The following is a 13,992-nucleotide window of genomic DNA, read 5'->3' as shown; positions in this document are numbered from 1 at the left end:
TGAGACAGAGTCACATAGTATTTCTTAAGTAGGACATTGACTCTTTGTGTTTCAATAAGTTGATAGAGTATGTATGAACTGATACTAGTCAGTAGTACTAAAACAAATCAGGCGAGTTCCTTGAATTTTGCTATTTACCAAAATAGCCCCAAAGTTCTATAAATAGACATACGGAAAGTGTTTAAGATAATTACTGGGGAAATTTTATCTAAGGTCATTATATATAAATTTAATTAAGGTTATAACCTTAATTTAGTGAGTTGGCCACCCTAACCCACGCTATAAATGAAATGAATCATATAAATACCACGCACCAAAGGCCATATATCTTCTCTAGAGCGTGAGCCACCGCAGAGTCTAAAACCACTCTTCCTCCTCTCTCCCATTTCCGTTTCTCTTCTCTCTCTCTCTCTCTCTCTGACGTTCACTCACTTCGCCGGCGATGGTTGCGGCCACGATTCTGCCAGATCTCGGCACCGAGATCCTGATCCCGGCGTGTGCGATTGTCGGCATCGCCTTCGCACTCGTCCAGTGGGTTCTCGTCTCCAAGGTCAAGCTCTCACCGGAGAAGTCCGGCCCCGCCGACGGGAAGAACGGCTTCGCCGAGTCGCTTATTGAGGAGGAGGAAGGCATCAATGACCACAGCGTCGTGCACAAGTGCGCCGAAATCCAAAACGCCATCTCCGAAGGTATATGCTCTCACATGTCTACGTGCAGTGTCTGGTTTCGTGGGGTTTTCTCGTTGATTTTCGCGTTTCTGAGCTGAACTTTTGTCGGCATTTTTAAAATAAAGTTATACTCCGTAAATTTTTTTCGATGCGGGTAGAAAGTTAGAGTTTTCTGTATAATGATTCCTAGATGCGTGCGGTATTGTGCTTGATACGTTGTGTTTTACGCACAGTGGTCTTCTTGCTTGCGTGTTTGTTTGTGCTTCATGTATATTTTAGGGAATAGCCAAAATAGGAAATTTACTGTGGTTAGAGGTGTAAATTTTGGATTCCATTGTTTGCTAATTTATTTACTTTTGACTTTTTTTTTACAGTCATTTTCTGGTAATTTTAAAACATTCAGAAAAGTTTGAAATTCTGATCTGAATCGTAAAGATCTAGCCCTTTCCTTTTGTTGAAGGTTTCTCTGGCTAATTGACACGAGTATGGTGACTTGGATTTTAGTTTTTGTTCTTTATTTACTTTAGAGTAGTTTATTTATTTCTTTGATTTAAGCAGGCTTGCCATCTTTGAATGTCTCCATCCTGGTTGACATTAAGAGATAAAAACAACTGTCATAAAAAAAAGATTATTTTTTTTTTTCATCAGAGCAATCAAGTGCTGTGCCTGTGTCACACGGAAAATGCTAGATCTGAGGAGCCGTGTTTATTAATTATACTAATAATTTATTTAGGACAAATGTTGTTTATGCTAGGAACGTGTTGCTCCCTGGATAAACAATGCTTGCCATAGTGTTTGGCTTTTTTGCACATTTATGTGATGGAGCTTTAACGTAGTTTGTCCCTCTTTGTCAGCAAACTTTAGTTTTGATGTTTTTACAATGAACTTGGTGAAGTAGGCATTTGTTCTGTAATTGGCTTTAGCTTCATTGTCCATGCTTGTTGATGAGATTGCCTTCTTGTCATTGAATTATGGAATTTATTTGACATGTAAACTGAGCTTCCAATGTGCTCTTTTAGGTTTTAACTGGATTGTTTCTCATTCTGATTATTTGTTTGAATTTGTTTGAAATTGCTTCTCTTTGAGTGGATCTTGATGCTATTTACCTTTTGTTATACACTTATACATACTGGTTTGGGATGTGTCTAATGCATTTTTTACTATACTAATTGCCGGGTTTATGAATGTTACAGGTGCAACCTCGTTCCTGTTCACTGAATACCAGTATGTTGGTATTTTTATGGTTGCTTTTGCTATTTTGATCTTTGTTTTCCTGGGCTCTGTGGAGGGTTTCAGTACAAAGGACCAGCCTTGCACCTATGACAGCACCAAAACGTGCAAGCCTGCACTTGCGACTGCTGTCTTCAGTACCATATCCTTCTTGCTTGGTGCTATTACTTCCGTAGTTTCTGGCTTTCTCGGAATGAAAATAGCAACTTATGCAAATGCCAGGACTACCTTGGAGGCTAGAAAGGGTGTTGGGAAGGCTTTCATCACTGCATTTAGGTCTGGTGCAGTTATGGGTTTCCTTCTTGCTGCTAATGGTCTTTTGGTCTTGTACATTACTGTCAATCTGTTCAAGTTGTACTATGGTGATGATTGGGAAGGCTTGTTCGAGTCTATCACTGGTTATGGGCTTGGTGGGTCTTCTATGGCCCTCTTTGGTAGAGTGGGTGGGGGTATATATACAAAAGCTGCTGATGTTGGAGCTGATCTTGTGGGAAAGGTTGAGAGAAACATTCCAGAGGATGATCCAAGAAACCCAGCGGTACGGTTGCTCTTTCAATTAGAATACCAAGATTTAGTTGAACTTATATATGTTACAGGATTCTAACACCTAAATGTTTGCCAGGTTATTGCTGACAACGTTGGAGACAATGTTGGGGATATTGCTGGAATGGGATCAGACTTGTTTGGCTCATATGCAGAATCATCTTGTGCAGCCCTTGTTGTAGCTTCAATATCTTCCTTTGGCATCAACCATGAGTTTACAGCTATGTTATATCCTCTTCTTGTCAGTTCCGTGGGCATTCTAGTTTGTTTGTTCACCACCCTTTTCGCTACCGATTTCTTTGAAGTCAAGACTGTAAAGGAAATTGAGCCAGCATTGAAGAATCAACTCATAATCTCCACTGCCCTGATGACAGTTGGCATTGCTATTGTTACCTGGATTGCTCTTCCATCGTCCTTCACAATTTTCAACTTTGGTACTCAGAAAGAAGTACAGAGCTGGTAAATACTCATCCTTTTCTGCATCAGGATCTGTAAAATCCACTCTGTTATGCATATAATCATTTGTCAAGATTCAATAAGAAAACAAGCAAAAATGATGTTTTCTTTATGAAAGTCCAATAACAGAAGGTAAAAACATTCAGAATCAGGAGCTGGCTGTCTGACTCGAGTTTAAACTTGCAGGCAATTGTTCATCTGCGTTGGTATTGGCTTGTGGGCTGGTCTTATTATTGGGTTTGTCACAGAGTACTACACTAGCAATGCTTACAGGTACCTGTTTGGCTGTTTCTGTTTTGCCTTTTTGTTGTTTTTATCCATCACAAAATTTAACCGTCATCCCACTATTTCCAGCCCCGTACAAGATGTTGCTGATTCCTGCCGCACTGGAGCTGCTACCAATGTTATTTTTGGCCTTGCTTTGGGTTACAAATCTGTCATCATTCCGATTTTTGCCATAGCAATCAGCATCTTTGTTAGCTTCAGCTTTGCAGCTATGTATGGTATTGCAGTTGCTGCCCTCGGAATGCTTAGCACCATCGCAACTGGTTTGGCTATTGATGCATATGGTCCCATCAGTGACAATGCTGGAGGCATTGCAGAGATGGCCGGTATGAGTCATAGGATACGTGAAAGAACTGATGCCCTCGATGCTGCAGGAAACACCACTGCCGCTATTGGAAAGGTAAACTGATCTCCGTTGTTTATGCTTTGTCAACATGCATACACAAGTTTTACTTCCATGCCTATGGATCGGACCCTTGATGTATATATGTGCATTTTTCAGGGATTTGCGATTGGATCTGCTGCTCTCGTGTCTCTTGCTCTGTTTGGTGCATTTGTGAGCCGCGCTGAAATTTCAACCGTAGATGTCCTGACACCCAAAGTCTTCATCGGTTTGCTCGTGGGTGCTATGCTTCCCTATTGGTTCTCCGCCATGACAATGAAGAGCGTGGGGAAGGCTGCTCTTAAGATGGTTGAGGAAGTGCGTAGACAATTCAATAACATCCCGGGGCTCATGGAAGGCACTGCCAAGCCCGACTATGCTACTTGTGTTAAGATCTCAACAGATGCCTCCATCAAGGAGATGATTCCTCCTGGTGCCCTTGTCATGCTCACTCCACTAATTGTCGGAATCTTCTTCGGTGTGGAAACCTTGTCTGGTGTCCTTGCTGGAGCCCTCGTCTCTGGTGTACAGGTAATTAATATCAATGATAATGCCACAACCCTTTTGCCATTTACCCGAATTTGTCCTTGAAATTTAAATATACACTGTGACTATACATAATGCATGACAATTGTGATCATCTGACTTGTTTGTAGATTGCTATCTCTGCATCCAACACCGGTGGTGCCTGGGATAACGCCAAGAAGTATATCGAGGTAAATTATCGAAATTCGATCTGTTAAGATTCCTGCCTGGCATTGCCTCCAAACCCGAGTTTCAACATTTCTCACACTTTTACAGGCCGGGGCGTCAGAACATGCGAGAACTCTCGGTCCCAAGGGATCCGATTGCCACAAGGCTGCCGTTATTGGTGACACTGTCGGAGACCCTCTGAAGGACACATCCGGGCCGTCGTTGAACATCCTCATCAAACTCATGGCCGTTGAGTCTCTCGTGTTTGCGCCCTTCTTTGCCACCCACGGCGGCCTTCTCTTCAAGATCTTTTGAGCGGATGGTGAAACTGAGAACATCCTCAAACCCTGTAGTGGTATTTACCTCTGAATTGTGTCATACCAAACCAGTCTCTCCTCGCCGAAATGATGTATTCCTCTTTTTGCCTACAACTCCTAACTTCTTCTATGTCAAAAGCACATTTGTCATTTTGTACTTCATTAAATTTTCCGAGAGAAATCTTCACTTATAAATCCTCTTATCTTAGATCTTTGCCAGCCTTTATTTGCTTATTTGCTTTTTTGTTTTTTTTTTCTTCGATTCAATGTGTGTTTTCTGCCCCGTTTTCTTTCGTTTAGCCTTAATATTGAAGGGATACATAAATTGTTTTATAATTAACGAAAAATTGATATTTACCTCTATAAATACTACTCACAAACTTGCCACTTTTTATAAGTTTATTTTTGTCTTTTTCAATTTTATCTTAAATATCAACCTATTAAAAGTGGTAATATGTGTATAATTTAATCATATAACTCCAAATAACATCTACCCTACAAATAAAATCTTCAATTATTCACCTCACACAAAATGAATACCTTTATAAAGGTAATGTAGTAAACTCCAATCTAGGGGCGGAGCCAGGATTAACCAATGTGGGGGGCCAATCATGATTTAAGAGAGAATAATGAAATATAATAATATTTATTTAACATGTTTCAAAATACACCATTATATTACAAATCTACTGAAATTTAGACCGTTTCTTTTGCATGTCACGAAAATCATCTATAATTGAATTTATACTAAATTGTTTTGCAATTTGCTTTTTAATGTATACTAACAAACAATCACTAAGAAATTCATCTTCCATCTTGTTACGAAGTGTAATCTTGACTATATTCATGACAGAAAAAGATTGTTCTGTAGTAGCTGTAGATACTAGAAGTGTGAGAATGAGAGTTACTACTCCGAACACAAGAGGATAAATGTTCGATTTTCTAATTTTTATCAATCATTGACATAGATCAGAAATACTTTCCAGTGTTCTAAAATCAAGAAGTTATTGCACATGTTCAAAATGTTCAAGTTGCATTCTCAATTGCAAACTCTCATAATCTTCCAAGTCTTGTGACTAAAACTTCTTTACCAACTCGCAAACATCATCAATTCTGAATGATATACGCATCTCTTTTGGATCTAACGATGAACTGAGAACAATTAACTCCATTGCTTTATCATCAAACTTATTGCTCAACTCTTGCAATTGAAAATCAATCACCGCATAAAAAATATCAACTTTGTAATGATGCCCAATTGTGAATTCATCTTGTTAATGTCTAGCCCTTCCTCTTCTTGCAATATATTGAGCATCAAAATCCGGCACAGTTATATTGACAGTTTCACAAAAAGACTTTACACTTGCAACTAATTCATCCTATCCACAATCTCTTAAAGTTTGAATAAACAATTTAGTAGATGACACAAGATGCATTGCATTCAATATATCTTGGGATTGAAGTTGCAAAGCTTGGCAAAACATATTAGAAATCTCCAAAACTTTTTTCATGAGATGCATAATGAATACAAATTCAAAAGAAGTGAGTACCTTATAAGCTGCATCGACATCTCCACTGTGAGCATGCGTAGTTCCATCTTCAATAATATTAAGTAAAGCTTCACATTGCACTAAATATTCTCATCAAACTTGATATAGATTTCAAATGAGAACTTCAGCGAATATCACTCGGCCTTTGTAAAGAACCAATTTCGTTAAGGCCCCTCCCACTTTCAAGCTCATCAATACTAATCAAATGAGCAATATTTGAGGCATGAGAAGCTTTTAACTGATCATTGCGCTTACCTGAAGCCCCAACAACATTAATAATGGAGTTTAACTTGGTGAAAAACTGATGGACAGGGATGACTTCCTTTGATGACGCTACTAATGCCAATTGCAATCAATGTGCAAAATAATGAATATAATAAACATAAGGACATTCATCCAAAATTAAAGCTTTCAATCCATTCCATTCTCCACGCATGTTACTTACACCATCATAACTTTGTCCCCGATTATTTTGAACATCAAGATTATGACGAGATAAGATAGAAAAGATACATTCTTTCAATGTTGATGCACTTAGGCCTATGCAATACCCGCCCAATTCGATTAACCCAACCACCCGAAACCCGATCATTTACCCAAGTTGGATATCCGAATACGAAGAAGAAAAACTGATCCGATCAAAACTTGTTAATCGGGTAGGGTTTGTATTTTTCCACCCGATCCTTCCAAATATCCAAAATAATATATGCGTGTGTGTGTGTGTGTTCAAACAACATCGTTCCCATCAACATGCACCTTGAATGTTCTTGGTCCTAAAGATGATGCCTTTACTTTAATTTTGTTTTTGCTTAGTGTTGGTGTGCAAATCTTCTTGAGTGTAAAGGGGATGGAGGATATCTGGGGGGAATACTGAGAAATGCATTTAGCTGTTAAATTTGATTCCAAGCAAGACAGATTGTGTAGAGAATATGAGAAGGAAAAGGCTATGGAATTTTAGAAGAGGAAGAACTTGAGCTCAGACTTGGTTCTCTAGGTGCAGACATCTCAATTGTCTCTTTTGGCTCATCTAGTGTTACAGAGAGAAGATTCTTGGAGTTTGTTTAATTCAACTCGAACATATCTGAATATCCGAATATCCGATTACATCCGTCTGAATCCGACTTTGATATATCCATTAGTTTTGCTAAATTAATTTATAAGGATTGGGTTAATAAAATACAAACCGAAATTCGAACGGGATGGCGGTTTTAATATCCGAACCGTCCGAACCCGTTCTACGCACAAGCCTAGATGCACTAGTGTCCTTAACATGAACAACTTCAAAGAAACGCACTTGTATAAAGCCATCTCTATCAACAAATCTCAAGACAATTGACATTTGTTTCTTCTTTGATTCATCTCGAGCTTCATCAACAATGATACAAAATTTTGCATCACCAATTTCTTATCGGATAGCACTTTTTACTTTAGTTGCTAATACTTGCAAAATTTGCTTTTGTATTGTTGGTGATGTATATGATGCATTTCATGAAACTTTATCAAGAACTTTTGTTACTTCATCATTAAAAGAGGCAATTAAACTCAATAACTCCAAAAAATTTCCATGGTTCATTGATGTTATTGATTCATCATGACCTCTAAAAGAACATCCTTGAAATGCGAGCCATCTCGTTGCCTCAATTGAAGTTCTCAAGCGAAGTCTATTCTCTACTATTTCTTGAGATGTGAATTTCTCAATATGTTGTGCAATGTGTGATTGTTGGTTTATGAGATCAACACAAGCTTTGTCGGCATTTCGGTGAGGGGATGTGATATCTTTCCCAATAGGTGCTAAAAAAGAGCAAATTTTCCCATCTCTAACACTCTTTCATGATCTAAAACCATTGATAGCAAAATCATCTAATCCGAAAGGCCCATCTTTAGTATGAAACAAATAACATGGTAGACAAAATGCTGCATCTTTACTAGGAGAATATTCTAACCAAGAAGTGAATAACTTAAACCAAGATGCTTGAAAACTACGAGAATGTTTTTCTCCCGATTTTGGATATTTCGAAAGCAAACATTGATATGGGCTGACCTTGATGTAAGTTCTACTAACTTCATCACGCTTGTCAATGGGGCACTTCCATATTGGTAGTCTCAATCCTGGATCACGTTCTAATGCTTGAATATCAAACTTTTCATTGATTTCAACTCTTTGAGATATTTCAGGACGACTTTCAAAATTCAATGGCTCAATACTTGCAGATGGATTTACTTGAGATGTCAAAATTCTTTCTTTTAAAGAAAAAAATCAATTCTTTGTGTCTTTTTACAACTTAATCTTCCAATGTCCACATTGATAATTTTTTGCCAAGTCAATTAAACTAACTATAAAGAGAAAAAAAAATAATTAGACAGAGATTAAAGTAGTAGAAACTTAAAGATTTTGGTAGCAAAATGACATTTTATTATATTATAATAAGCATCATTGCTATGTATTTCATTTGTAAATTAAAAAGCTAACGAGATAGCAATCCACTCTTCAGCGTCCACAAAATAACACATGCACGGAAAATAAATAAAGAATAAAATAAATTAAGCACTCACACTAAACAATGATCTTAGTATTTCCAAATTCTAATGCATGAAATTATGAATGCCATGGTCCATGTGAATTCACTGCCATATAAACCAGTCAGCACTCTATACTCAGCTGCTTTCACTGTACATTGCAAATTCCAATCAATGAATCAATTATACTTGTAAATTAGTAAATCAATTATACAACTTCTAAACAACATCCCTTTCCCATGTGTAGGAGATCATGGTTTCAAGCTCTAACACCTGATGGAGTTGTGTTAGGTTTGATTCTGTCTAATGTGGTTGTTTTCTTATTATAGAGGGTTGCTGATACTGGATTCATGTTGAGGAACTTCACTGTGAGTTGTTATACTTTGCCTACTTGAGTGAACGATAATGTTCCATAGGTTACTACTTATCAGATTATCATATAAAACCAATACTTGATTATATCAAACTTTTAGAGAGAAGTGAAATATGGTAGATCCCAAATCTTATAGGAAAACTAGAATAACTTCAAGCAAGAGGCAAGCCAACCTTTTGGTGTTGCCTTTGGACACTACAATCACGACTATGCAAAGCAGCAACATTTTCATACTGATCAATGGGGACTTGAACTACTTCATATTGACCATAATTCCTGCATATGCTTCATATGCTGTAGTAAGAAAATAAAAATAAAAATAAAATTCAGAGCAAAAATTACCGTCAGTTCTTGCAAGTTGCACACTCACACCGGAGTGCCGGACTACCGTCTACCGGAGTTCTCACTTCTCGGCTTCTTGCACAGTAGACGAAGAGTAGCAGGCAGCAACTGAATTTTTTTTAAAAATCTTACTTTGGGAGCTTTTGGATGGGACTTGAGAGTGCTGCTGAAATTTGTTTGAAAGCTTAGCTTACTCTATAAGCTTTTGGATGGGTAACTACTGTGAGGGGGGCCAAATAAATATATTATAATATTAATAAAAAAAAAATTTTGGGGGGCGGGGGGGGGGGGGGGGTGTAACACCCCACTTTTCTATCTCTTAATCACAACTCTAATCCAAACATTAACATAAACTAAGCATCGGAAATAATAACTACAAAGATAACTAGTGGGAATGTCACCGCCACAACCACCACTCCGTGGTGATTGCACAGGCTAATGGGTAGAACTAGAAATAAAATAAATATCTGGCATCCATAACAAATACTAAGAACATACGGGGAAAAAATCACCCCAAAAGTCTACATCATCATCAAAACCATAATAACAACCATGAGTCTAAAATCTGAAAACAAAGTCATCAACATAACTAGAGTTTAGACATCTCAAACTACGAGACTAATCTAACTCGATCCGTTCTCAATGTTGGGCCCACCTGAAAGGGGTTTTGTAAGCAACACATAGACAAATAGGAAAAACACCCGTTAGCACGAAGCTAAGTATAACCACACTCAACCCTATAAAGCATTATAGCATAAACTTTGAAAACATTTGATTTCTCTTGTAAACAACAAACTCATCTCAAACCATCCTTAGATCTATCACATACTTTCTAGATGCTTGCAACTTATAATATCTACTGGCATGCTATTATATAAAACTGCACACTTAGATACTTCAACATATAAACTTCTCAATTAATTTAACAAGCAACTCATGCTCACAGGTAGAATCATGCTAATAAACCATATAACAGGTATTCTCATGCTCTCACATTCTTATCACATAAACTTGATATACAAGGCTTCAAATATAATAAAACAATCGTGCTCGATGAACAATCTTAAATCAACATTCTCATTATGTAATCTCATGCGATACTCTACTCAAATGCAATCTCGTGCAATACTGTACATCATGCTCATATGCAATCTCGTGCAATACTGTACATCATGCTCATATGCAATCTCGTGCAATACTATAATCATACTCATATGCAATCTCGTGCAATACTATAATCATACTCATATGCATTCTCGTGCAATACTATAATCATACTCATATGCAATCTCGTGCAATACCATAAACATATGCAATCATGTGCAGTTCTATATTAATATGCAATCTCGTGCAATTCAATATATATACTCATACACTCTTTATAGAAAAATAGAGTACTTTCTGTGGATGTCTCTTTCTTACTTTCTTTCTTACTTTTGAGTCTCTCTTGACTCGCTTTCTTTCTCTTGAGTCTCTCTTGACTCACTTTCTTTCTTTTGAGTCTCTCTTGACTCGCTTTCTTTCTCTTGAGTCTCTCTTGACTCTCTTTCTTTTACTCGTAGACGGCTTAGGGTTTCACCGAAGCGTGAATTATCCCATCGGGAACGACATAAATCCGACCCAATATCTCTTACCATCTACGGAACCAATTTCGTGGTTCTCTCTCTGTGGAATCAGGTATCAAACTATTAGTGTGCACACCCCCTAACCAGGATTCCAAGCCTGGCGGACAGTTTCCAACCTCGTAACGTGGGAATAAGCCGCGTTACATATACTGGGACCGCAATGTCCATAAATATCTGCCAAGAAGACATAGTCCAACCGGTATCCTCCAAAACCTCACCAATATAGATAATACATAGATATATCTCTCATGCATGCAACAACTCTACTACTTAGCAATGCATCAAAGAATGATATACCACATGCTTATGGTTTTTGAAAATATTACTTGGCCTCACGTTGACCCCTTATGCATTTTTGAAATATGACATATGTGAGATGCCAAATACTCTATAACATGCTTCTAAACCATGTATAAAAACCATGAAATACTCAAGAATATAACGTCATGCTCGGTTTGCAACATAGAAAATTCTATACATTCTATCAACAAAATATGCTTCATTTCTCATTGATCAAATATCACAATCTAATCATGCTTTCATAATAAATCATATTCTCAAAGGATCATGCTTCTCTACTCAATACAAAAATATCATCAGATCACATAGTCAAATATTTCTCATACACAATGAACTAACAAATATGTGAACTGTGTAGCAATTCTTCAATAATTCCTTCATATCATACTCATTTTTATCCAAATTCAATGAAATCAAAGCCAAAACGTGCGTCGAGACGATCCCGAAGAGCTGAGCCACAAGAGCCCGTAACACTCGGCCCAAAACGACACGTAGCTGAGCCACAAGGGCCCGGCCACTGCACAAATCTTCTCAGATCACTACTCAGGGACTTGGGGTGGGACTCCTCAAGAGCCGCCCTATGTGCCCCGTTACACTATCGGGTCTAGGCAGCAGCCCTCCTCTAGGGCCGTGTCCTAGACCCGTGGAACTTCGGCTCTAGCCGGCGGCTAGGGCCGCTGGTCTGATCTAGTGCACTCTGTGTGTGCACCAGATGTCATTTTCTTATGCAAAAACAATCCAAACAAGTCCAAAACATTCTCAACAACTCAAAGACAAATACTAGATCACTTCTAAGCATAAACACAACAAAATCTCATAATTTTTACTCATTTCTACTCAATAATAAGACTTCACAAAGCCAAATTTCAAGAAGGAATCCATAGAGTTATACCTCTTGTAGTTTCTTCTTCTAGTGTGGATCTCAACCTCCTCTCCACTCAACTTCCACCATTTTCTTTACCACCTAAACACCCCAAATAACAACAATAAACTAAGCCTAAGGAAACTCAAAGAATGTAGGCAAAGAAGGCACCAAAACAAAGGGAGGAGATGAATGGTGAAGAATGGAACTTACTGTGTATGCTTCTTCTTTCTATCAGACAAAGATTGGGAGAGGCAAGGGAATGAGATTAGGTATTCAATGAGGGAAATGTGTGGTTTTATAGGGTGCAAAACCCTAGGAGATTCTCTCATGATTGGTGGAGGGCAAAAAGGTAGTTTGGTTGATTTTCTAAAAGCATCAGACAAAGATATGGGGTTTGTGGTTCACTAAGCAACATGGACCAAAGTCTAGAAATGCTATTGTAAACAATTTAGGGTTGAAAATGAATTTTCTCAAAAAGCTATTTAGATGAACCCTTGTTTAAAGTCTTTTTGAATTATCTCGGTCTCACTCAGATAAATTTCTCGATTTAAAACCTGGTACGCGAAGTACCCGAAAATTAGGAATTTCGAATTAAATAGATTTTAGTGTCGAATTAATTTAAAATGTGACAAAAATAATTTATTCAAACACCATTTGATCACAAAAATTTTTAATGGAGTGAAAATGCCTATTTTGAAATTTCTTAATATCGGATTTATAAAATAAAATTTTGGATTGTTACGGGGGAGGTGGGGAAGCTCCCCTGCAATTAACAGGTCCCTTCGCCCCTACTCCAATCAACATTAATTTTGATATACCAAAAGTAAGTTTATAAGCATTGCTTTGCTAATAATTTTAGGGTGCATGATTCAATGCAATGTACAAGCATATGTCAGTTGAGACACATTATGATTTACATTTTACCTTTACCACTTTTCAGGTAGGGTTTGTGAGTGTCTAAGTTTGGCTCTTAAACTTATTTACTTATTCAATAAAAAAAAAACTCACATAGTCTAGCAAAAAAGTTAAATTTACTTAATTTATTTGTTATGAATAATCCTACGAAGAAAATTATTTCTGGAAAAAATATAACAAGCACAAAACGAAAGTTAAAGGGTTAGGTGGTTAGCTTGAGTCATGTAATACTCATACTATCCTTAAAACCTTATTTGCTACATCCCTTTGGTGCTAGGAGCGTTGTAGCTTAGGTTTTCCAAGATAAAACAAATTACGGTTCTAAATTTGAGCACTCAAACAATAGAACCCGGCGAACAAGAACACAAGAGGATGAGAAGGAAGTTTGAGCAGAGTTTCGAGAGGAGAAAATCTATATTTTCAATATGTAAAATTCATATGCTCAACCACAACTTATATAGGACACAACTGACCACTAACCTGTAGATTAATTCTAAAATTTAAAATTCTCCAAAATGGTAACTCGAACGGTACCTTCGAGCAGTGCTCGAATGGTAGTTCGAAAGGTTACAACCGAGGAGTTAACCATTCGGTCAACCCATTTGACCGAATGGTAAGTTCGGTTAGTACTCAGACAGTGACTAAAAATATTAAAAAATATTTACGAAAAGTTGACAGAACTTAGCCTGTCACTTTACTAAAGGCTATTGTATATATAATGGTGCAAATTCACTTTGTGTCTACTTTAATTAACTCATTATCCGTTTTGAGTGTACAATATATCAATATGTTCGTCTCACTACGAAGAACTCAAATCTACTTTAACCCGACCCAAAATTAAAAGTGAACCCTACATATATTTGTACCATAAAATATCCACTTTCTATATTATTTTATGCTAAAATTTCAACATTATTTTCTTATGTGGCCG

The 13,992-nt window shown here is 37.4% G+C and overlaps 1 protein-coding gene across 1 annotated transcript; it reads left to right on the top strand.

Annotated features, from left to right (window-relative positions):
- Positions 1–290: 290 nt before the first annotated feature.
- Positions 291–4,782, top strand: LOC109176472 (pyrophosphate-energized vacuolar membrane proton pump-like). Its single transcript, XM_019325918.1, has 8 exons — positions 291–689; positions 1,862–2,436; positions 2,521–2,900; positions 3,084–3,170; positions 3,252–3,582; positions 3,685–4,095; positions 4,221–4,280; positions 4,366–4,782. The coding sequence occupies exons 1-8, from the start codon at positions 443–445 to the stop codon at positions 4,570–4,572; spliced, it is 2,298 nt and encodes a 765-aa protein (XP_019181463.1). The 5' UTR covers positions 291–442; the 3' UTR covers positions 4,573–4,782.
- Positions 4,783–13,992: the final 9,210 nt, after the last annotated feature.

Source organism: Ipomoea nil, unplaced genomic scaffold (genome assembly GCF_001879475.1).
Source record: "Ipomoea nil cultivar Tokyo-kokei standard unplaced genomic scaffold, Asagao_1.1 scaffold0176, whole genome shotgun sequence".
Classification (NCBI taxonomy): domain Eukaryota; kingdom Viridiplantae; phylum Streptophyta; class Magnoliopsida; order Solanales; family Convolvulaceae; genus Ipomoea; species Ipomoea nil.
This window is presented reverse-complemented; position numbering and strand designations above follow the sequence as displayed.